This window comes from Arvicola amphibius, chromosome 3 (genome assembly GCF_903992535.2).
Source record: "Arvicola amphibius chromosome 3, mArvAmp1.2, whole genome shotgun sequence".
NCBI lineage: Eukaryota > Metazoa > Chordata > Mammalia > Rodentia > Cricetidae > Arvicola > Arvicola amphibius.
The window spans coordinates 35,324,936-35,350,768 of record NC_052049.1 but is presented as its reverse complement, the minus strand read 5'-3'; the positions used below and the strand labels follow the sequence as shown (position 1 = coordinate 35,350,768).

The following is a 25,833-nucleotide window of genomic DNA, read 5'->3' as shown; positions in this document are numbered from 1 at the left end:
TATGAAAGGCAGCATGTTGAATGAAAATTATTAGGAATATAGAAAAAATAAATAAACCAGAAAAGAGAGCTAGAAAAGGCATTCATCTGATCGCAGATTTTTTTTTTTTTTTTTTTTTGGTTTTTCGAGACAGGGTTTCTCTGTGTCTTTGGAGCCTGTCCTGGAACTAGCTCTTGTAGACCAGGCTGGCCTCGAACTTACAGAGATCTGCCTGCCTCTGCCTCCCGAGTGCCGGGATTAAAGGTGTGCGCCACCACCACCCGGCCAGATATTTTTTTTTTTTTTTTGGCTTTCAAAGGATAGGAAGAGACAGCTTTCAGCCAAATATTATTAAATGGTATGCAGTTTTGGGACCTTTCTCAGCTCCCAGCTAAATATTATTAAGTGCTATGCAATTTTGGGACAAATTGCTCATTAAAGGGTGTGTGATTTGGGGGAAGTGATATATTTCTCCGGGGAAAGTGTCCTGGCAGTGAGCACTATCAGTAGAGCACTTTCATTTCTGAGATCTCTCATCTTGCGATCAGTCCCTCTCACTGGTTGTGCCTGAGTAGCCTAACAGCGTATTCTAGGAATCTGAGGTTAGGCCCTGTTATCTGGAATCTTCTACCCACAGAACTCCAGAATCTCTCATAGCACCCGTGGCCATGATTTTCCCTTGAGGGGACTGAACTTTCCACCCCTGTCAGAAACACCCCTGTAGGATCAAAAGGCTTTGCTCAAAGGAAGTGCGCTACAGGAATGGGCTAAGTTGAACCGCTCAAATTTTTGGCTAAATTTTGTCAAAACAAACACAGCCCCAGAGTCTTGTTCCGAATTCCAACAACTCCTTTGGGTCGTTGGAAGTTCTTACCGTTGTGTTTTGGTAGCAGACTCAGTGAAGCTAAATTCCCCTCTAGCTTGAACGCAGTCTGGTGCAGAACTGTAATCTTCCGTGTTTCCAGCAGTCAAGTCTGAGAGAGGGGAATGGACTCTGATAAGGCTTTTGGTTTCTACAAATCAAAGAGGAATAACTTACCCATCCAGTGACAACTTCAGAACTGAAATTAAAAAGATGGAATCTAACAGGGAATAAAAGTAAATATTACATTTGCTTTATTACTGTGAAAGAGATCTTCTATGGTAGAATGATTTGATTGTAATGTATTCTGCCATAGTCTGTCTACAGGAGATGTATATTAACTTAAGAGATACATGATTTATTATGAAAGTGAGGGCTCAAGATTAGAAGGTAGCAGGTTGTCCTAGTTACATTTCCGTTGCTATGATAAAATACCCCCCCCCAAATACCCCAAAAAAGTGATTTAGGGAGAAGAGGCTGATTTCTGCCTACAGTTCCAGGGAAGTCACAGTGGCAGGAACTTGCATCCCATCTGTAATCAAGAGCAGAGAGAAACAAATACAAGCATGCTGCTTGCTCGCATGCCTTTGTTCAGCTCTATTTCTTGACTCTTAAATAGGTCAGGACCCCTTGCTTAGGGAATGGTGCCACCCACAGTAGGCTGGGTCTTCCTACATCAATGGCCTTAATTGAGTCACTCTCCCACCCCCCACCCCCAATGGAGACAGTCCTTAATTGAGCTGTTCTTTTTTTGTGAATCCGGATTGTCTCAAGTTGACAGTTAAAACTCACCATCACACATAACCCTCAGACACAGAAAACAACTAAGGAAACAGGGCCTCCTTAGCTCAGAAAATGTGTGGGGAACTTAATAGTTTCCCTGATCCACGTGTTTCCAAGGAAGAGAAACAAAACCGCAAAGGAGCCTAACTCTGATGGTTTGGATTGTCAAATAAAACAACCAAAACCTTCCAAATGTAGGCACCTTAAATAAGCAAGCTGAACTTGAACTTCACCGTGGTGTCCAATTGGTAGAAGAGATTGGGTTATGTGCACCTAGCAGCACACATTACTGTTAGAGGTGGCATTTAAACTCGTCTTCTGTTACTAATTCAGCATTCTCGTTCCTGCACCACCTTGCATTTCTCTACCTTTCTTTAAACCTATCCTTAGGATGAAGTGGCATTTTGCTTATTTTTAGGATGAAGTGTGATACCGTCCATCACAGTTCCCACTCCGTCGTGGGATGAAGATATGCTTCTGAGCCTTAGGGAGAGTTTTGCGCTCGGACATCTTTTTGAGCACTTCCGTCATGGTTTGGGACTGAGTGCTTCTGTTGGTTTGGTTTCAGGTGGAGCATGGGTTGATTCACTATGTTCGTAACGACAGTGAGGAGCTAACGGACAGTCTCACCATCTTGGCCAGCAGTTCGGAGCTTGAGAAACAGAGTCTGCCTCAGACTCTTTTTGTGACTGTTGAGTCTGTAAATGACAAGGCTCCAGTAATAACAGCCAATAAAATCCTCCAGGTAAGTGCTGTGTGCTTTTGATTTACATAAGAACCTCAGGGCAACCAAATTGGTTTGGATTTATATCATTGCTATTGTAAAATAATAAGACATATAACCATCCTTGTATGCTAACATGTCTCCATTGTTTCAAAGAATTATTAGTTATTACTTGTCAATATCTTGTTGGATACTGTTGGAAGATAATAATTTATGTTTCCTTTTAATTTTTTTACATTTATTTGCTTTGCGTGTGTGTGTGTGTGTGTGTGTATGTATGTATGTGTTTACACACAGAGTATGGCACATTTGTAGAGGTCAGAGAACAACTTGTAAGAACTGGTTCTCTCCTACCATTTGGGTTTCAGGGATCAAGTTGTCAGGCATGGTGACAAGTGCCATTGCCTGCTGAGCCATCTTGCTGGCCCCGATTTCTGCATTTCTTAAGCTGGTGCCACTCACAGTATCTTTGCTGAGACATAGTCTTTTTGTGGTGGGCTAGGGAGGTGTCTACACATGGACAGTTCCCCTAGACTGGTAGCTTGGTGATTAGGAGACAAAGGCATGTCTGGTAAGAATCATGACTCTACTGTTAGCTGTGTGAAAGTGGGAACGTTAATATTGTCCTGGTGAGAAACACTTAAGATCAGGAAGTTGCAAATCATGGTCTATGGATCTGATCAGGCTTGGTGTCTGCTTATTTGTACCATGTACGTTTAAGAATGGCCCTTGAGATAGAGAGCAGTTAAAAGTGGTCACCATAGTAAATGTGCGGGCAACAAAAGACTGGAGTGCTCATCCCAAAATCATACATTCATGTCACATCCTGTCCTAATTAGGGTTTCTGTTGCTGAGAAGAGACACCACGATCACAACAACTCTTATTAAGGAAAACATTTAATTGGAGCTGGCTTACAGGTTCAGAGGTTTAGTCTCTTATCGTCATGGTGGGGGCAGGGCAGTATGCAGTCAAACATGATGCTGGAGAACAAGCTAAGAGTTCTACGTCTGGATTGGCAGACAGCAGAAAGAGAGTAAGACACTGGGCCTGGTTTGAACTTCTTAAACTTTATAGCCTATACCCAGTGAGACACTTCCTCTAATAAGACCACCCCTACTTCAACAAGACCGCACCTCCAAATAGTGCCGCTCCCTCTGAGTCTGTGGGGGTCACTTTCATTCAGACCACCACACACCTCTTCCCTCAAAACTCACGGATCTTTGTGGAAGAAGTGATGGAAAGATTGATAACATTAAGAAAACAGTGTTTTCCAGATATGACTGGACAGATGCACCTATGAACTCATAGCAATTGTGACAGCTTGCACAAGACCTTTGAAAGCTCTGGCCAAACAAAATCCCAACATTCTTGGGGGAAGATAGACTTGTAATCCTATGATTAGTGGAAGAACTATTGACATTTGATAGCTACTGGGAGAAGGAGAGTCAGTTTCTTTTAATAATATGCCCCCTGATAGGTGGACCACACCCTCAGACAGGCCCCAACCCCTATAACTAGAAGAAGGAGGAGGAGGAGGAGGAGGAGGGGGAGGGGGAGGGGAAGGGGAAGAAGAAGAGGAAGAGGAAGAAGAGGAGGAGGAGGAAGAGGAAGAAGAAGAAGAAGAAGAAGAAGAAGAAGAAGAAGAAGAAGAAGAAGAAGAAGAAGAAGAAGAAGAAGAAGAAGAAGAAGAAGAAACTTTTTCAAAGTTCAATAGGAAGGGATGGAAGGATGGTAAGGGAAAGAACTGGGAGGGAGGTGGTAAATATCCTCAAAATACATTGAATGAAATTCTCAAAGAATTTATAAAACATTACAAAAAGAAGGGGGTGTTCCTTAGAGATGAAATACTAGCTCTGAATACCATGGAGGCCAAATTCTATCCCTTCAAAAACAATCCCACTTTTCTTCTTCACAGGCCTGAGGGTGGGCTGCTCCTGTTGCTGTCATGAAAAAAAAAATGGGGTGATTTGGAAGAAAATAAGTTGATGTAGCTCACAATTTTAGGATCCTGGGGATCCTAACAGCCTAGTGCCAGTTCCAGTGAAGGCCTCATGTCAGAGGCCTCAAGATGGCAGGAAAGAAGATGCCCCATAACATCCTGAAAGAAGATGCCCCATAACAAAGCAGGAGAGCTGAGAACAGGGAAGGGTTTGTTTTTTAACCATATACTCTCTTGAGAACTAACTCGAGGTCCTACGAGAGCCATTTAACCCCTTCCAAGACGTAATGCTTAACAAGCTATAGTGAGTTCCCATTTTTTAAATACTTTTTCTTCTTATTCCTTCACATTGCCTTCCGTTCCTTCCAGTGTGAACCTGGGAGTACTTCACCGGTCCTCCCTCCGCTTCTGAAGCTCATTCTAGTCACAGCTAATGAACAGGAAAATCCGAGAAACAGTCTCTGATTGCCCGTGTGGTTGAATAACTATGGCTCTTGAAGGCTCCATTAATTCATCATGAGTTTTGACAATGTCACTTAGTAAACAGCAAACAAAGATCAACCGATCTATATAATAAATGCTCATGAAAGAACTGGAAGAGAGGTGTTTGAAGATTGCCAACAAAATAATAAGTATGATAAATGTTCAGAGAGATGGAAATATCAGTTATTCTGACTTGATCGTTACACACATTGTATCTTACAAATTTATATAATTTAAATGCACCTTCAATTTGTAACTGTTAAATAAAAACAATGTATATTTATGGATTGTATATTTAGCAGTATGCATACTACTTATGTATGTGTGTATACATGCTTGGATATCTATTACTATACATTTTAATACATTTTTGTTATTTAAAAATAGTATCAAATTATCTCCCTCTTTCAGTTAGGTAACTAAAACTTGGGAAATGAGGTTCTGTTGGGGTTGGCTGTGAGTTCTGCTGACTTCTATTCTGACAATCTCCACTTGCTTTCTTCAGTGTGCTTTTTTGAGGAGGGATTTTAAACATCAACTATTTTTAATTTATAAGGTGTTGTTGTTGGGTATCTAAATGGTGTTGGGGTTCCCAGGGCTCTGCTCATGCCAGCCAAGTACTTTCTCTTGTTTTGTAAGTAGCAAGTGTCCAGCCCACCATGCAGCAGGATGGCACAGCACATCACCATGTATGAATAACCGTTGGTGCAAGGACCTTTGTTGACAGCAGTGCCAGATAGGTGCCAGAGGAGCAGGAAGGAATAAAAGTGAAATCAGAAGCAGAAAACCTTTACCTCAATTTACGAAGCATTTCAGGACCTATTAATCCAATGTGTAGGCAACACAGGGTCTAGTCTAGGTAGCAGGCCTTGCATTGCTAGAAAAAGGCTTGAGTTTCAGTATTCGTTATTGTTAGCTCCTGGCAATGGGACCCAGGAATACTCCCGTTAGTGCTTCAGGTGTCTTACAGCGTGGCAAGTTCTCGGCCTCTGCCTTTCACGAGGAAAGCACTTGTGCCGTTGGAATGTGTTAGTTTGGGTTTTCTTCCGGTCTCACCCGGTTCTCCAATGCTATGTACTGGCCAAGCATCTAAACCTCCTATTTTCAGTTACTTCCGTCCCTCTCCCCCACACAGGCTCTTCTGTAGCAGTCATCTGAGAAGTGACGCTTTAGCTACCGAGAGAAACCGTAGCTGTCAGTGGTGGTTAAACACTGCCATAAATGTTTACATTTACTGAATGTTCGCTTAGTCCTGGTCCCTTCTATAACTGGTGTTGTTTTCATGGTCCGCCCAGGGAACTGCTGGGAACATTAAAGGGTAGTGTAGTCTGAAAGGAGGAGCGGCCTTGAAGCCAAGTCTCTCCAGTCGGGTGCACGCGCCACCATTCAGGACGATTCTGTTCAGAGAACACTGACTTTGTAGAGAGGGAAGATCTCTCCAAGGACAGGACCTTTTTAAGGAGGCGTGTGTGTTAGGGGAACCGAGGCCTCCCTAGGTGGGATTGGCAGAGATGTTCAGAATTTGGCGTGCTGTGGTTAAGATTTTTTTCAGGGAAACAAATAAAGCAAAATCAGCAGAGGGAAGCGGCACCCGGGGTGGAGTCCAGAGGAAACTAGGTCAGCTCGCGAGTGCTTTCCCAGTGAAGTCACGCGGGACACAGTTGATTGGCCCAGTGACTGTGACAGCACTTGCAAAGTGGCTTCCACCACGAAGTTCATTAGTTGCCCAGTCGCCAAGATATTTTCTGACACCTGTCAGGTAGGCAGGCACCTTCTGCCTGGGAAGAACCCAAACCCCAGACCCCCAGGAGAAAAGGACGGCTCCACCACAGACTATATTGCACAAACAATTTAGACAAAGGGAGCCCCTGGTATCATTTGTGGGACATTTTAAACCAGTGTACAAAACTGGCTAACAGCCTCAGGTACCAGCCTAGGGCCAGGCCACAAGTGGGCCTCTTTGAGAAGAAGAATCTGCCATTCACTTCTATGAACTCTTCTGGACGTAGGGCTGGGGTTATTAGATGATTCATGTGTATGTATATTTAGAGAGAGGAGGCTTATTAATCAAGGAGTATTCCAGAACAGAGGTGCTCATTCTGAAGTAAGCCTGGTGAAAAACTGGGGAGAGGGATAAAGAGAATGATAAATACCAGCTCTACGTTGAGAGTTGACTTCTGAGCATAAGAACCCTTCAGTATGATGCAGTTTTGTTCTTTTGGTTTCCAGAGATAATACTGGGAAGTAGCCAGCATATGCAAGCCCCGCTTATGAAACAGGCTCAGCTATAAATGTGCAAATGTATCACTTAACTGATTAGATAATTCCTCATTTAATTCTGTCAGTGATTCTTGAAATCAAAGGAGGGTTACAATAAATATTTGAGGCAATGAAAGGGTAAATCGCTTGACAAATACCATACAATTAGTAAACGTGGGATTTGAGGCTGGGTAGTCTGAGCTCAGAGTCACACGTCACACCTGCCATCCCTAGTGCGAATTATCTGGAGGTTACAGGTCCTATGGTTCCAAATCAATATTTTAAAAATATGTTAAAAATATAATATACAGAACCAAAATACCTGGTGTCTAATACACCACACACACATACAGGCACACACACACACACACACACACACACACATGCACACACAGTTGGTATGTAAAATGTACTAATTGTTTTGGGTAATTGAAAGGCATTAAGCTATGAAACTAGCAAAGTCAGATATTTTTATATAAATGAGCAATGCCCCTCCATCTCTCTTTCTCTTTCTGGGAAAACATGATCTTTGTGCATGTATGTATGTATATGTGTGTTTGGTAGATGTGCACATGTCTATGGAGAATAATGTCAAGTCAGCATTGGGTATCTTCTTCAACCGCATTTCTACCTCATTTATTTATTAATCTATTAATCTATTTATTTATTTATTTATTTATTTGAGGCAGTGTCTTTCACTGGACTGATGCTCATCTGGACTAGCCTGGCTCGCTGACCTATAAGCACTAGGGATTCTCCCATCTTCACCCTCAGTGTTGGGATTTAGATAGAACTGACTTTCTACATGGGTGTTGGGGATTGTCCAACTCTTCATGCTTGTGTGGCATGCACTTTACTGACTGAGTCATTGTCTAGTCCTGAAACTTGATCTTTTATGAGTTGAGTCAAGTTCTAGGGGCTCATCTCATGCAATTGCTAAATTCTCAACTCTAAGAAACTGATACCATCAGGTTATGACAAAGTTGTTCCCACCTATAACAACCCACACCCTACTCTCCAAATACTGTCAGGATTCTTTACTACGTTAAGAGTCCTCTGTCTTCCAAGCAGGGAAGTCTGCCTCCTGTCCTCAGCTTTGAAGTCTCCTTCATCATTCCAGCTCTGTCATCCATTGCCCCTGCACATGGATTTGCCCTTCCTGGCTAGAAAATAGGCTGGGATAATGAGTAGTAGGTATCTTCTTCTAAATCAGCTCACTTTATGAACTGCTATGGTCATCCAAAGTCATGGTCACAAAGGAAGAAAATTAACAAATGACAAGAATTTAAATATCCCAAGGAGAGGGGTAGAGTTTAGGACACACACACACACACACACACACACACACACACACACACACACAGTGAATAAAGTTGCCTAAAGGTTTCAGAACAATGTAGTTTTGTGCATTGAGGTTTTAAAGCATAATAATAATAATATCTACTATCAATATTGATCTAAATTCAACTAGAAAAGGAGCCAAAAAAGCAGCCAGGATTGGCTTTATTAACTTTAGAAACCCTGTCTAGGCAGTTCATAGAATCTAAGATTTGCTATTATTTTCGGCCCCCCAATTATTTTTTGTTTTCAAAATTTCTGTCTTTCCCACTAGACTGTCTAGTAACGATGGCAGATTAGCATGGAGAGGCTAATTGGCTCGGTCATATTGCAGGGGAGTTCCTGAATCAATTGCCAATAATATTTAAGAATTGTTGGGTCTGTCAACACTTTGGGAAGTGAATATGGAAAGCACATGCATTCATTAAATTAAAATAACAGCGACGAGAACACATTTTCCAGGAGCAGATATGTAACTAGTCCTTCCCAAATTTAGGGGATCATTTCTGACAGTATCATTTCTTTTCTGTAACTCAGAGCAATTCATTGGTGAAGATAATGACCACTTCCCAGTCTCAGTGGTAGCTAATAAAGATGAAGAATCTGTAGCACAGGGCAAGACTCTTGGCTGAGATTCAGAGGGGGGGATGGAAGGGTGGAAGGAAGGGAGGGAGGGAGGGAGAACAAGTAGCAGACTTCGGTTAAGAGCCTGAGATCACGATGGTCAAGCACTATTTCTTCTTCCTTCACAGTTATAGTGAAGGAGCCCAAGGACCTGGAGGAAGTAGGAAAAGGACACAACTTCCCAGGAATGTGGGATTAAATGTAAAAGAGGAAGTGATGGGCTGGGGAGTGGGTTGGGAGGAGGCTACTCCTATAATGTGTGCATAGGCCTAGGTTTGCAGGAGTAGGGTGGGGTGCGGGCGGCAGATAGACAGGACTTGACCAAGTCATAAAGTTAGGCAGAGACAGAATCTGGGACAGAGGCAAAATGTGATTCCACAAGTCTTCAGATTTATATTTTGTTTTGTTTTAAATCACATTTATTTATTATTTGGGGCATGGAGGGGGCATGCACGTGCACCAAACACAAGTATGGGAGCTGGTATTTTCCTTCCACTGTTTAGGTCCCAGGAATTACGCTCAGACCACAGGTTTGACATCAGGTGCCCTTACCTGCTGAGCCATCTCCCTGGCCCAGACTTATGTCATTTCTGATCTCCAACCTGGATTTATTAAAACCTTCAGGTGATCTTATGTGGTCTTTCTCTTCTTATTCTTGTTAGGGCCTGTAGATGAAAAGAATGTCCACCCGGAGTCTGCTTTGGCCATGGGGGTGGCAGGAAGAGTCCAATGGCATCCTGGACTCTGCATGGAGTTCAGAGCCAAGCATGACCTTTCTAGCTCAGCATTTGGGGGCGTGCATTTCTCCCGCAGAAACAAGACAACAGCCTTAAATCCCCAGCCATTCAGGTGTGTCGCACGGCCGTTGGTGGCATGGGTAGGATCATTTCTATTTCGACAAACCAGGTTCAGAGTTAGGCCATCCTGAGTGACTCCTTTGTATTCTGATCTGAAATGTGCCAATTTTTGTATTTAGCATAAGCAGTGATTTTTTTTTAAAAAAAAAAATACAGAGCCACATAAAATTCTGGCCACAAGGGGGCTCATTTCCCATTTTCCAAGTTTCTGTAATAGAATACTATAATGCGTTGCCTTGTTTTTTACCCTAAAAATTGAACCATTTATTTATTTTCCTGTTTGTTGGCTTGGAGTGGCTTAGACGGTGCTGGAATTGAATGAAGGACCCGTATGTCTAGCCAAGAATTCTCCCTCTGAGCTACCTTATCACTAAAAGGAACTTTACAACCAGCGGCAGCTAGGAGAATGAAGATGCCATGTCACTTTGCGGTCCTGGAGCACCACACAGAAGGGCAGCGAGTTCAGAACGCTTTGCACAACTCTCCTGAGATCTGAAACAAAGGGCAGGGTTCTTCAAATGTTAGTATCAAAACTTAGATGGCACTGGGTCATAGCTAGACCCAGTATACCCCAGTAGGTTTGGCCGTAGGTCAGCTGCACTTTCGTTTATGAGGCAAAGGGGAATTTGGATGGATTGTCCCAGAGTCCAGTGTTGTCTTCAGATACTTATTTTTTTGAGCCTTGGCTCATTTTCTAATCTGAATTCAAGCATAAGGTCATTGCTGTCCTCTTCCCACCTATGTGGAATTATTGACTCAAAGCTGGGCACGAACCACACTGCCCTTGAAGCAATGGGGTTGCTAATTGAACTAAACTGGAATGTGAAGAGAAAGGAAGATCAGAGGGTGTTTTTGTGTTGAGCGACAGGTTTCCAGTTGTCTTGGAAGACGGTGTGTTCCCGTGTGTGAAAGGGGAAGCCCTGTTCAGCCGTAGAGGGGACTGCAGTGGAAATCGGGCTTGGGCAGCTCTTCTGTGCTCCTGACCCGGAAAAAACGGGTGTTTACAGCTTATCGGAAGGAGAAATGGTATCACACCCCCAAATCAATTTTCATTTCTGAAGAAATAAAAATAAGCCACATGGAATGATTTTAAAAATGTTAAAACTTGAAACTGGAATGACTGGGCATGGTATTTTGTTAAACAACACCGACATATATTTTATAGAAACTATGACCTTTCACAAGCTAAATGAAGCCCAACATCTTGTGATTTGAAACATTCCATTAATCTTGTATTTCTGGTAGACATTAAAAAGTTGATGTTCTTAGGGTTGAGGTCTTTGTGGAACCAGGTGTTGCCTTAGGGTAAACTGAGACTCGGGCCTACTTCCCAGTTGGTCTCTATAGAGCTAGTCTTGGCAGGTGTGTGCCAAGCTGCCTCACACTGGCAAGGGCCCCAAATGTGCCATCAGTCCCTCACCTTCCTTTTTCCTGTTAACTCTCATGGACACCTGCAATAGACTCCAGAACCAAACCACTTCCCATCCTGCGGTGCCTTCAAGCCTCCCTTCTGTCATTCTTTCTGGGTTCTTGTGCCACCCCACTGGCAGGTGCCCCTGCCTCTATAGACCATCATGGCTTTAGCTGGATATTTTTGTATGCCAGGCCAAGCTGTACTTGAATTCTCTTCCTGCCCTCAAGGACAAGCTGGCATTTTGACAGCGCGTTTTGACCCAACTCTCATGTTTTGAACCTCTTTCTTCTTTACCTTGCTTATTTCTTCCTGCCCCTAATGGCCGCTTCACTCACTCCTACCCCTGAGCTAACTCAGTGTTTCCCGTAGTGCCATCTTCTTTTACCACTCCGGAATATGCACGTGTGGTGCATGGCATGGCTTCTCTTTTCTTACTGTGCCTGTTGCCTTCTTTCTGTGTCCTTCTGTGCCCTCTGCTGAAGTAGGGGTTCCACAATGGACACTGACTCCTTGTTTTCATCCACTGGTACAGTGGCAATGTCAAACTAGTTACTGGCACATGGTAGATGAGCAATCAGTTTGGTTAATGGTTGAAGTTAAGTTGTTTAAGTAAAGAGCTTGCCATGCCAGTATGAGTCCCAATCCGGTCCCCAGAATCCATATTAAAACACCAGACAGCTATGCCCGTGCCATTTTAACCCCAGTGCTGGGGAAGTAAAGATGAGCAGATCCCTGGAGCTCTCTGGACAGTAGCCCTAAGGCTAATTTCTGAGCCCCATCCCAGTGAGAGACCACTAAAAAGTAAACTAAAGTACCTGACCCTGAAGAAAGATACCTGAGGTTTACCTCTGGCCTCCCAGGCATGTGCACACACACACTGTACCTGCATGCACATAAATATGCATACATCTGCACACATGTGCACAATGCGCATGCACACCCACCACACATACACACACACACACACCTGAAACACACCCCACCCACTGTGGAAGAGATGGGCATGAGGAGAGCGCAAGAGACAGAGAGAGATGTGTAGGCAATGTTATGGTTTAACATGAGGAAAACCGCCATGTTTCTCAGCTATAGTTACAGCTGTGACTATTAGTATAGCAAACAGCACAAGAACAAAGAAACCAGACTCTTGTTTTCATGTGAGATAGAATAAAGGGCATAGCAATGTGCAATGTGCATTTTCCTCTTTAACTGTTAAAAGCTGGTGACACCATTAGCTACTGAAAGCAATGTTGTAGGTATCCTCAAAGCAAACCCAACAAAGTCTGAGATTCTGTATGGTTGTATGGTGGATTTAGCATGTTCAGCACACGGGGTGCTTGTAGCCATTGTTCTATAGTTAGATATACATCAGTTCATATGCATTGTTGGGTAATTAGAGTAAATACTGAATATTTTACTCTAGATTGTTGGTCCCCAGACATGTACATGGCACATAAGACATACATGCAGGGAAAACACCTATATGCATAAAATTAAAAATTTAAAAAGCAAATCCATTCTTTAAACTCCAGTGGACTGGTTAGGGTTTCTCGTCTTTTCACATGGGACCCAGGGTCGTGACTATGTGGGTGGACTGGAATTGGTTTTCTTCTCTTTCAGGTGTGGGTGAATTCTGTCACTGAGATGACCAGAGATGACCTATGTGCTGAAGATGGGGACTCTCCCCCACAGGACTTGGTCTACTGGGTCACTCCTCCCAGCAACGGGCACCTGGCTCTCAAGTCTGTTCCTGGCAGAAGCATCCAGAACTTCACTCAGGCGCAAATTGTGAGGGTAACCTCGTGTTTGTGCACTTGGTAAGTCACAGGGCCGAGCAGGGTCAAGAACACATGTTCTGAGCAGCGAGTGATGTGGGCCGTCATACCTAAGAGCTACTGACTGAAAAAAAACCACAGGATGTAGAAACTTCCCAAGCTCTGTGATTTTTAAATAACATATTTAGGAAAGCTAATAAAATCACTGGAGCCTGCACATGCCTCCACCCGAGGCTTACTCGGGAGGGCAGGTGAGGTCAGTTCCCTTCCGTGAGAGCCCGTTCCTCCCACTCACTGGTGTAGCATCTCTCCTGTGACTCTCCCCTCTTGCCCTGACTGTGAGACTAGCGTAGGTTGAGTTGGACCTCTGCTTTTTACCTCCCTTCCACATGACAGTGTAAGAATTCTAAGAAAGGGCAGAGTCTCTTCTATCCTCAGCCCCTCAAGCAGCGACTAGAACGTAGGAGATGCTTCATAAATAAAACTGTTTTGAACAAATGAAATTTTTGAACACCAGCTGTGCACCAGGTAATAACGTTCTAGATGCTGAGGTTCATTCGTGAACAGAGCAGCTTTTGTACGAGGATTGTATTCATGAATGAATGCGTGTCACTGTATTTGAGGTCCTGATGTTGGTTGGGGGCCCTTTCTGCTCCCTGTTAATCATCAGTGAATCAATCCCAACAACATTTGCTGGAAAGGTGGCCCAGGAACTCGGCCAGGCTGGCCTGGTTTTGTCATAAGTTTATCCTTGTCAGTGGGCCAGGATGGGCAGCAGCTGGAAGGGGGCATGGGAAAGGAGCGTAGGAACGCATAGCCTGAAAGCTTAAATGGCATCCTTTCCCCGGTTCATTTAAACTGTCTTCTTTGAGAATGTAGTAAAGAAAAGAAAGATAAAGACACCTAAACTCAACGGCAATGATGTCCTGATGATTTGTGCACCTAACACACAGCTGCCAGAAGAACCTGAACACAGTTGAGCATACGGATGCTTTTGGGTAGTGGTCGCACACTGGAGCAGGGGTCCCAGGACTTAGATTTATTTCAACACTCTTAAACCTCTTCCATTTGTCAGGCAGCACAGGAACATGTCATTTCCCAAGTGCTCCCCAATCCTCTGAGCCATACAGAGTCATGACCCCATTTTTGAGATGAAAAGACCTACAGCTGGGAAGGGCTCAGGTTGGCCTGCCCCCCAAGCTGCTTTCTCCCCCAAAGGGCATGGCGGGTTAGGAGACAGGGTTCCCATTTGCAGTGAAGAATAGAAACGACAGTAAGCTCTCTGGGTTGATTGACTTGTCAGCTACCAGGTCAATATTTGCTTTTAGTAGCTAGAGAAAATAGCTTCTTAAAAGAAGAAAAAGAAGACTAAGACGAAGAAAGGAAGGAAGGAAAAGGAAAGAAAGAAAGAAAGAAAGAAAGAAAGAAAGAAAGAAAGAAAGAAGAAGAGAGAGAGAAGAAGAGAGAGAGAAAGGTAAAGGCTAGGATAACGTGAGGGCTAATTCATTATATTTCCCAAGTGGACACTGAGACAGGCTAACTCTCGAAGTTGCTGGTGCCCAGCTGCAGATGCCTCTGATGCTGAAACCAGCTGTCCATCTGTCCATCACCAGCCCCAAACAAAGGGGAAGGATTAATTAATCTTGGTTAGCATCTTACATTTGCAAAGTGCCCTGCTCTAATCTAATTCACCAGTCCGTACAGCAGCGTAAGTGGTTTGATGCAGCAAAGATGTCTGCAGCCAGGGACTCTCCATCCCTGGCCCTCCTGAGAGTACCTTTGGGAAAACTCAGAGCTCTGCCACGGAGAATCCACAGAGCACCCTATGTGTCTGCTTCCTTCCTGGTCCTATTTAGTGTTAGGTCCCCCTCTGTCTGACAGTCTGTATTTGTTTTAATAGCTTCTGGTTCCGCCCTGTTTTGTTTCTGGATTCATAAGGCACTTTAAGAATTCCCAGTGGTAGAAGCATTCCCTTTTTAATTTTGTGTTTCATTAAATACAACTTTGAAAAGTTATTTCTGGGAAAGCAAGCAAATGCACAACAATTGGTTGTGAGCCCTGTTAGGAGTTACGCACACCCTGTGTCTTGTTCTTTCCTGGACTCTGTCTCTTTCATAGTGACCTATGAATATTCTCTCTTAAAAAAAAAATTCCAAAACACCACCAGTAAACATTCTAGTGAGGATTTGGGGCCTCCTATTGAGTTTTGCTTAGCTAAGACTTAAAAGATGTCAAGTATCAACCGACCTCATGTCAATCTGTGTTAATAAGGAAGTACTTGTACATTACTGCAGTCTGACCATATAGCCTTCCTTGCCTTAATTCCCCCTGGGCAACAAAGATACTTTCTACCTAGTATATTCTGTAAGGGCACGAAGGCTTTTAATTTACTGCTAGATGGACGTTTTCAAAAAGTGATGTGGATGTGGCCACCAGTCTCCCTGAGTAGACACTGGCAAAGCACCCTGGGGAATCGGATCCATGCAGGTCCTTCTCCTCCTTCTCTTTGCACTCAGAATACGGTTAGCTTGACATGGACATTTATTTGTTAATTTCTCTTATCTTTTAAGACTATAGTATAATTATATAATATCCCCCTACCCTTTTTTCCCTTCCAAACCTCCCGTATAACCTTCCCAACTCCCTTTCAAGTTCATGGCCCCTTTTTTTCCCATTGTTATGTGCATGTGTGTGTGTTTGTGTTTATGTTTTCAGGGTTGGCTGTTTGGTATTGGATAGCCAGTGAGTGTGTTCTTCCCTGGGAAAGACTGTTTTTCCAGCTCTCAGCATCTTTGTGTTGCCTACAGTTCTTTGTGCAGGGTTGAGCTGCAATCTTCCCACCCTCTCTTTTGCATATTCCATTAAAAGTGTGATGGTTTGTAGCAGTTGCAGGATGCTAAATATCCCCTTCCCTTAAGTTTTCCTTTTCAGTATAAAGCTTTCTCAAGATTTCAAAAATTATTTGTGTGGTTATAGACGTACATTACTTTATTGATATGGATTTATTTCAAAATAATAAAATACAGGTGATGAGCATTTTTTTAATTTTCAAAAATTTCTCAGTGGTAACATCTGTGCTTTGCTTTAATGTGTCAGAGGTCAAGGGGATCTGCCTTTTAACCTTTATAGATGTGTTTTAACTTTGTTTCTTGTCAATAATGCAATCAAGTATCACTCAAAGTCAGGGACAGTCTGAGAAATGATTTCATCAGTGTGCAGACACCCTGGAGCATCCTTACACAAACTAAGCAGGCTGTGACATGTCTGGGTGATACAGTCTGTGGGACCACAGTCCTACAGGCTGTCTGTTGTGAATCCAAATGTATGTGGCATGCAGCATCATTTGATCTAGTGAGCTCAATGGCTAATTCATGCATTACAAAATCACTATGGCTTACTTGCAGGGGCCCATGGAGGGAGATGGGGTGAAGGTAGGTGACTTTTTCAGGATAATCAAACTGACCAGAGTATATGTTCTTCTTTTGAAGGAGCAATGTCAGGAGGCTTTAATTTCCAGGTTACTGATGGTTTGAATTTTGCACCTCGGCAAATCTTTAGCGTCACCGCCCGAGCTCTGATCATTAGCTTGGAAGTCAACAGAGGATTGAGCATCTTCCCAGGTAAGAGGCTTAGGGAGTGTTTGGGGATGGTGGTGGAGTGTTTTCCTATCTATTCGTTCAGAAAATCCACTTGTATGGCATAAAGTGATGTCCCTTACTGTGGAAGGACTCTAGCTACATCTATTTAGTCCTCCACCCCCACAGAATTCCAGCAGAAATTTGACAGCAGCAAGGGAAGGCTGGCACTCCGCAACCTTTCTGTCTCTCCCCTTGCCCCTTCCCTGGAAGAGGAAGGACTGGAATGGAGCCTTGGGAAGGATTCATGAGAGGGGTTGTCTTTACTATCTTTGTACTTCCCCCTCTTATAGAGTCCTTACAGACCCCAAATCTCTATTATTTATGCATTTGGAGCTACATCTCCCGTTGCCCAGGCTGGTCTTGAACATGTGACCTTGTACTCCTCATCTTCCCACCTGTTTCCCCGAGAGCTGGAATTAAAGGCTTGCGTTACCATGCCTAGTTTACACATTCCTGGGAATGGAACCAGGGCCTGTGCATGCGAAGCAAGCACTCACCAGCTGCACCTCTTCCCTGTCTCTTTAACTTCCCTCAGACTGCTGGCATTGTGAGTAGGAAGGTCATCTGCAGCACCTGGGGCCTGCCTGTGTTTTCTGTTAGTGTTGGCTTTGAGCGGCTGTTTGCCAGTAATCTAAGCCAGACTGATGCAGAAGAAGCTGTGACCCACTCTGGCCAACACTCTTAGGAAAGGGGAATGATTTACACAAATGGCAAGGACAAAAACTTAAAAGAGAGAGAGAGAGAGAGAGAGAGAGAGAGAGAGAGAGAGAGAGAGAGAGAGAGAGAGAGAGAGAGAGAGAGAGAGAAAGCTGGGGTTTGTTTTTTCCAATAAAACACGGAGGTGGAAACAATAACATCTCAAGATGGCCTGAATGTTGGGAAAAAGGAAAGGCTAGGGCCGTCCTGCACATTATAACCTATGTAAAGGACAGACATTAGCAATCAAATACAGATGGAAAAGGAACAGACATCAGCAATCTAATACAGATGGAAAAGGACCCTGGTGATTTTATTAGTTATGGGCCAGCTAGCCAGCAGTCCTAAATATAGCAGCAGTGCCTGCCCCTCACTTTATACAAATTGCATGCAAGTCTCTGGACTGGGGCTGGATCGTCTAAAATGTTTTTAGCTTTATATATTTTGTTTTATGTGTATGGGTGCTTTGCTTGTGTGTTTGTCTATGCACCACGTGCATGCCTGTGCTGCGGAGGTCAGAACAAGGCAGCAGTTGCTCTGGAATGGAATTGGGGTAACAAAGAGTTGTGAGTCACCATGCGGGTGCTGGGAACTACTGAACCATCTTGTTTCCTTTTTTAAAATCTTAGTTGGTCTTAAAGTGGAGCTAGCTTGGGATCCACAGGGCTGGAGGCTGTACCAGTATTTCAGTGCTTATGAGCCAGGTAATATATTCTTGGGAAGCTGGCGGGCTCTGTCACTTAAAGAGGAAAGAATACAAATTGCCAGCGAGGGGTGGAGCCAGCCCTCCTGCTTCCAAAGCTGACTTCAAGGAAAATGACACTTGTCCACTATTATTTTTACAATAACTGCTGGATGTCTTGTTAGTTGTTATTGTGATGGTGGTAATGCCGAGGGCTAAACTAGGCAGCCTTCTGCCACCGAGCGGCATCCCCAGCCCTTAAATGTTCATTTTTAGGTTCTACGCTTCCTCAGCTTTTAAGTTTGTGGAAAGAACCTTTCCAAACACAGCAAGGGATATGTCACCTAGGATTCTTCTATTAAAAAACTTCATTTTTTCCATGCTCTGCCAATTTTCTCTCCGAGTAAGTCTGAAACTCTATAATTACCCCCCTCCCCCAAGGCAATTAGGAAGTCATTTAGTGTTTTAAAAAACTAATAATCGGCTACATTTCAGTAATCGGAAAAACATGGTAATCTATTTTTAAAATTCCAAAACTAGGGTAATTGTGGCTGCTGCAAAAGATTAAGTACCTTTCATCTAGCTCAGCATCGTCTGGTTTAATAATGAATGACAGCCGTATTCGTGGAAAGACGGAGACACTAGCTTCGACACTTCTGAGTCTGTGGTGAATGTTTTACTGAATCACTGTAGCCGGAAAAAAATATATTAAAGCGGCCAAATTCCTTTTTGACCTTCGGAAGATCATATAAAACTTACAGGTTTTACAGTCTTCTGTGCATTATTGGCCACAGTCCTGGTAACTGTTTCTTTTTCCAGCAAGTCTTACATCAACCGCAGCCCAACCCGTGTGTGTCTCAAGAGCTCCCTGCTGGAACTCAGATGTTGGCCTCACTTTCCCAAGCCCTCCCTGCCCTGTTAGCTCAGTAGATATTCTTAGTCACCAGCATCTCCACCCTGCCTTGTTTCCTGCTCCAGCTCCTGGCCAGGAGGAAGGAGGAGGAATCTTCATATCCATTCCTCTTGAGTGGCAGGGATGTGTGATGGAATCTCCTAGCTGTGATACTCGTAGTCCTAGAGTTCAGGTGGACCTTATGGCTCCCCTGTTTTGTTCTGTTCTTCCTGCAATAGCTTTCCCAAGTAGCACGGGCCACCAGTTATTAGCATTATCTAGCATGACCATGATTCCTGTGGTTTTGTCACCTTGTCCCCTTTCTAGGGATCCACCCAACCTTGCTCTACACGGCTTCTTCAGCAGTGCCCTGAGGGCTCTTTGTCCCCGCTGCTGTGTGTGAAGCTGTAAGGTGATGATCAATGCCACGTTCTGTATCTTCCTTGAGAGTTCCCATCCTCATCTTCCTATGCCATGTCCCTTGAAGGGCAAAGAGGCACGCTGCATCTTGCCTCGGGGTATGATGTAAGAGATCCTATGCCAGCTAATATAGAACCATGTGTTCAGAACTTCCATATTCTCAAATCCCAGGGGTAAGTCTGTTGTTTTGTAGAAGCATGGTTTATTTTAGGGCTGTTGGAGGAGTAAAAATCTATTCCTATTATAGGCTGGACGTTCAGCTACTGATACTTCTATTTTTAATTACCACATTGGGTTATTATAAAAAAATTTAAGTGAAATGGTATGTATGGAACACAGCTTTTGAACGTCCCCATTGGCAGGTGAAAGGCACGAGGCTCGGGAGGTCTCAGTGCCACGTAGCTGACAGAAGGCTCAAGCCCGACAGGCAGCGCAGCAATTCTGATCCCAGATCCAGAGCTTGTACTCAGCAGCTCCTCTCCTGTATGTGTGGGGCAGCACCCCAGGGTGTCTCCTGTAGAAATGTCAGTTCCCTGAGAGAGGGACATCGGGGTAGGTGTTCATTTTGTTTCCCAAGCATACTGATATATTGACACATGCACAACAGAGAGAGAGAGAGAGAGAGAGAGAGAGGAGAGAGAGAGAGAGAAGAGAGAGATGCCAGCAAGTTAATAGCCACAACAATGTAGCAGTGTTCCATGTTTTAATCTCCTTGGTTGGTGAAGTATTGCAACCTGGCCTAAGTTAGTAACAACCCCCCCCAAAAGGAAATTAAATTAAACCTTTAAGAAATTTAATTTACATCTGGTCCACGCCATACCATTTGAATTTCCTTTGCAGTTCATCAGACTTGGAAGTTTCTGTGTTGGTTCCTGTGTACACTCAGCCCTGGCTTGATACTTATACAAAACAAGTATAAGAGTACATAGAATGTGAATGCTTTCAGACTCGCTATCGCTTCTATGCTTTGCCAAATTTGCACGTCAGTTTTCATTGTTTGCTTTTTGCTTTGGTTTTAATTTTTTGAGACAGGATTTCTCTATGTCACTTTTGCTGTCTGGAACTCACTCTGTAGACCAGAATGGCCTCGAACTCGCAGAGATCTACCTGCTTCTGCCTCCTGAGTGCTGGGATTAAAGGCGTGCGCCACCACCACCCAGGAAAATCAGTTTTTAACAGTTACTCTAAATGAAATTTTTTTTGTGAACTTAGTAAAATAGGTATGTGTGTATAACATGAATATATACATATATATAACATGTATATATATATATACGCACACATACGTATATATGGGAGGTATTCATGTAGATTTAATTGACATGTGTTCTGTTGCCTTCTCTGTGATTTATTCTCCAAGAAAAGGTTTTGTGAGAGTATTTTTGCATTGAATTCTGCACAGGTTTTGTTTGTTTAACTTTAGTGGTGGCATGTTGGAATATACTGTGCCCTTAGGCTGTATATATTTTTTTCATTTACTTGGCTCCTTTTCAAGGAATGTTGGTCTCGAGTGTTGGAGGGATTAACTCGGAAAGTTTTGCGGTCATGCTGTAGAGGCGTAGGTTCAGAGTCAAGCCGTTCATCAACAAAGGATCATTTTCCTGAATCCTGTGCCTCAGCCTCTTGTCATAAAAGAGAGGAAATGACATCAGTAACCCATCTGTCCCTTGTAGGAGGAACCGAAAGAAAGAAGAAGGGATTTAGTATATGCTGAAGGTTTACCATTCTACTATCTAGATATCACATTTTCTTTCTAAAAACATCTTAAATTACATTTGTGTGTATGTGTGTGTGTGTGTGTGTGTATGTGTGTGTGTGTGTCACACACAATATAGAGTGCCTGTGGTGGGATATCAAAGGTCACTCTCTCCTTACACTATATGGGTTCTAGGGATTAAGTTTTGGTCTTCTTGCTTGGCAGCAAGCACTCTTCCCCCCTGAGACATCTCCCTGCCCCCATGTTTTCTGTATCACCTGATATATGCACTCAGGTGGACATCCTCATTTGACTATGGTAAGTAGCCACCTGCTACAGAGGGAGGCTCGACAAATGATTTCATACCCTTTGGCTAGAAAAAAAACCCCGGCATATTTTAAAGAGTCCCTTTTTTACTTCCTGTCCCCTAAAGATCACCTGGGAAGTAAAGGAAGAACTGGGTTATCAAACAGGGTCACTTATAAGACTAATTAAGGTGGGGAGGGGGTGTTCCAGAGCTGGGGACAGGGGAAGTTGGATATTGAGGTGGTCCGTAAGAGGAAACTTGACCGGTATTGGAGGAGAGCCCCAGTTATGACTTTGATCACGGGCACAGAAACAATGCGCTCAGTGTGCCGGTGTGACCGCTAACCCTGATTGACAGCTCTGGAAGCCAGAAAGTGGCTGAGCAGGCCCGAGAAGGATGTATGAGAACTTCTGAGCAGCACACGGGCACTTCCTGCAGCAGCTGAACTTGTGAGGCGTCCTGAGCTTGAGGCAGAACCCTGTTTCTGAGGCTGGGTTCCACGGGCTCACCCGCTTCACCCCAAGAGCCTCGTGGTCATTTCGGAGGCTCGGGTGTTTTGAATGAGGACTCAGAATGGGCCTTGCAATTTTGGAAGTTATTCAGATCCAGAACTGCCTTCTCCTTGGAACCATCAAATGTCTGATGTGGTTAAATATCAAATATGGTGGCCCTTCCTGTTCAAGACTACAAAGGCTAAGGAAGGAAAACAAAATGGATGCTGTGTAGGAGGCTTTAGTTGTTATTGGATAAATATTTTATTTTTATATGGTTGTGTTATAATAAATAGTTATTATTTACTAATATTATTGATAAACTCAAAAACAATTTACAAGGGACCTACTCTGAGGGCTGCTCTGCAGAGGACACATGCTAAAGCCCTTTTGAAGAGGCTAGGAGGGATGAGGGAGGATTCTGTCCCAGAAGATAGCTTTGAAACCTTCAGCTCTTCTATCACATGAGGATGGTCCTTCCACATCCGAACCCTGCCATTCACACAGCCTTTGGTGCAGGCCTGGAGGTTCCTCGTGCTTGCTTAGGAGACAACCCCCACCCTCCTAGGAACCACAGTCTTTGGGTTCCCAGCAGCACACAATCAGATTTTTCTTTACATACCCAGGGCTGAGCCACAGAGGTCTTGGCAGGGACTCTTTTCTCAAGGGAATCAAATAGATTCCAGGCCATGATGGGAGGAGAAGCTCTGAGGAGCTGCTTTTTCCTGAGGTTCAGAGGCAAATCATGTCTCTGAGAAGATATCCCAGGGATCACTAGACCCCTACTGGCCAGTTTTGGATAATAGCTAGCATCCCATTCATAACGGTGCACTCTCCCGGCAATTCTCAGAAGTCTAGAGAGATCACGTGAGGAGCTGACCACCTTTGTGTGCTTTGTACTTATGTGAAGATTTGAACCGTAGGTTCTACGAAGCCGCTTTCGTCTCAGGCCCTGAGAGCTGTTACCAACGATGACAGGGTGAGAAACAGAGCCATAACGTTTACAGTTGTCAGCGCCCCTAGGCTTGGGAGGCTGCTGAAGATGAACTCTGACAACCGTACAGAGGATGTTTCCATCTTTACCCAACGTCTGGTGAGTACTGACAGCCATGTCCTGACCCTGAGATGGGCCGCGGGCTGAACAGGGAGCACCGATCACTTGTTCTCATCCTGCTAAACCAATTAGACGTGGCCATGACCCGGGCAACCCTTTGTTTTATTTAAAACAGGATTCTTTGTAGGAAGTGTAGCATGAGACACAGTGGTCAGAAAACACCGTGCTAATTTACACTCTGAAAGTAACAATGGAAAAAAACTACTTGGGGCTGGGGAGATGGCTCAGTGGTTAAAAGCAAGTACTGCTCTTGAGGAAGACCCGAGTTCAAGTCTCACTGTCAGGTGGCTCACAACATTTTGTAACTCCAGCTCCAAGAGATCCAACTTCCTCTCTTTGGGCTCTGCATATATGTGTACTCACATGCACTGTACACACACACACACACACACACAATTAGAAATAAATAGTCAAATAGCTAGGCGGTGGTAGTGGTGCACACTTTTAATCCCAGTGCTCAGGAGGCAGAGTCAGGTGGATCTCTGTGAGTTTGAGGTCAGCTTGGTCTACAAAGTGAGTTCCAGAATAGCTATGGCCACACAATGAAACCCTATCTCAAAAATAAACCAACTAACTAACTAACTAAATCTTTTTTGAGGGGGGTCCTTTAAGATGAATCTAAAGTATACATGTATTTATATTTAATATGACACTATATTTTACCTAATATTTCATAATCTTGTGTGCATGTAATTTGTATCCAGGGTGTTTCGAGCACCACTGGTTACCAGACCCGTGGCTTACATATCTTCTTATTGAAATGAATAAACACTAAAAAAAATGTTCTTGCCTTCCAGCAGGAATTGAGTGGACCAGACATGTTTGTTTATGTGTTATTTCATTTTCTCAGAGTGACATACCCATATGTAATTCTTTAGGCATTCCTTTGGTTTGTTATTTGTCCTCCTCTTTCAGTCCTGAAACACTGTCTCTGACGATTTATTTGGCTGCAGATTTGTGCTACTAATGAATTTTTTTTAAAATCTCAAATCAAGTTTAGAGGAAATAGCAAGAGCCCATAGCCTTTGAGCACTTTCTGGATGGTGTGACGAGATCGGACTTGGCGTAGGCTTTTCAATTGTCTTTGTCTGTGTGTGTTTGGGGAAGTGGATCATGGGGCTAGCATGAGATTCCAGTGTGAATGAAAAGAAGAAGTCTAGTGTCTGTGCTCTGCAGATTTCTCCGGGGCACAGAACAAAAACTTAGAATGAAAACCCCATTGTGTAGGGGAATTAAGATGAGCCCAGAAGCATCAAAACATGCCCAGGGCCAGTTGGCCTTCTGAATACTAACAAGAATGATATTATTCCTATAACAGTATATTGGCTCCAGCCCCAGTTCTTTTAGAAAATGACTGTGGTCATGTTAAGTATTATTTCCAACAGCTATTGATTGCAAATACGTGAGATTTTAGATTAAGACCGATATGATCTAGGTGTCAGTGGATTTGTAGCTGAATTAAGTAGCTTTTGCTGCAATGACAAGAAACCCGCAAGTCCAGTGGTTTTGTGATAGCAAAACCGTTCTTCTCACTTGCATCACATGGTGGCTGTGGTCTGCTTTCCATGTCTTCTTTGTTTCAGGATCTAGCTAATGGAACAGCCTCACTTGCTCTAATCATGACGTTGATGGCAGCAAAGGGCAGTGTGCTGTTGGAACCTGGAATAACTTTGCAGCTTGTGCTCTAGAATGTGACTTGTATTCACCTTTCATTGGTCAAAGAAGGCCGCGTGAGGTAGCCTGCTATCCATGTGCTGGACAAATATAGAGAGGAGGCACTGAATATTTGGAACAATGTTCTAATTGCCATGGTGCCCCAACATGCAAACTAAAAACTGTGTCTAATACTGGAAGCCAGACAAACCACTTTTAAAATAGAACTAAAATCAACCTAAATGTAAGTTCCTGGGCAAGCAAAGTCTTGATTGAATCAAATCCACCTTCATATTTTAATGTTTCCCCTGCCCTTTCTAATTCCTTCAGCCTTTGTGAACAGATAGGAGGTGTCCAGAAAACCATGTCATCCTTGGCAACAGTGTGAGCCAGAGCAAGAGGAGTTTCATATGGGAGCACAGCTGCGCAGGCTGTCTGAGACTGCTGCTCCCTGTGGAAACAGGGGCAGGTACAGTCTGCAAACAACCTGATCATTGCACAGGTCAGGGGATGGAGAGAGGAGCTGAGTTGGATCCAATAGAACAGAGGCAATGCTTGTCTCTTCCTCCTCACGGTCCTTTCCTCGGCTGGACATGTACCTGCCATTCCAGAGGTGTGGATGAATACTTAGATTCAAAGGACAAAGAAAAAACTACTTTCTTATCTATAAGGTTTTATACAAAGTCTGTATCTGGCTTTGTACACAAGGCACATGCCTGCTGTAATAATTTCTTCTCTCTAAAACATCATTTCAGATAAGTTAATTGTTTGTAGAATTTCCATGCAACAGATATCTGGTGTCTTTGTTGTGTGGCATGTGGAGAGTTTATAGTTTACGTATCAGAGGCCTACTGGTGACTGCTTGTGACTGTACAGAAGTTCTTTGGCACAAAACCAGGAGTTACCCCTGTGACTCAGAGCAAATCACATAGCTGTTAAGTCTATGTTTTGATATTTATTTAAAATGGGAAGAGTCATAGCAATGACCATTGAAGCCATATTCATGTACATCATGCATGAAGCACTGTTCTAGCCTTCTCTTGTATTATTCCCCTCCACCTGAAGACTCAGACCTATAGCACGTGTGTTCATGCTCAGCTTATTGATAGCAGGGCCAGGACTCTGGATTCTAGGTCAGGCTCCTGCCAAACTAGCCATGGCTTTCCCTGGGTGGTTAAATGTGACTAAGACAGCAATAGATGTAGAGTG

The 25,833-nt window shown here is 43.6% G+C and overlaps 1 protein-coding gene across 1 annotated transcript in view; it reads left to right on the top strand.

Annotated features, from left to right (window-relative positions):
• LOC119809197 (chondroitin sulfate proteoglycan 4-like) overlaps window positions 1-24,659 on the top strand; it is a 33,754-nt gene extending 9,095 nt beyond the window's left edge. Inside the window, 6 exon segments of the mRNA XM_042054676.1 lie at window positions 2,193-2,369; window positions 12,881-13,046; window positions 13,049-13,081; window positions 16,527-16,655; window positions 22,781-22,950; window positions 24,555-24,659. Of these exon segments, the coding sequence (XP_041910610.1) occupies window positions 2,193-2,369; window positions 12,881-13,046; window positions 13,049-13,081; window positions 16,527-16,655; window positions 22,781-22,950; window positions 24,555-24,659 (780 nt within the window).
• Window positions 24,660-25,833: the final 1,174 nt, after the last annotated feature.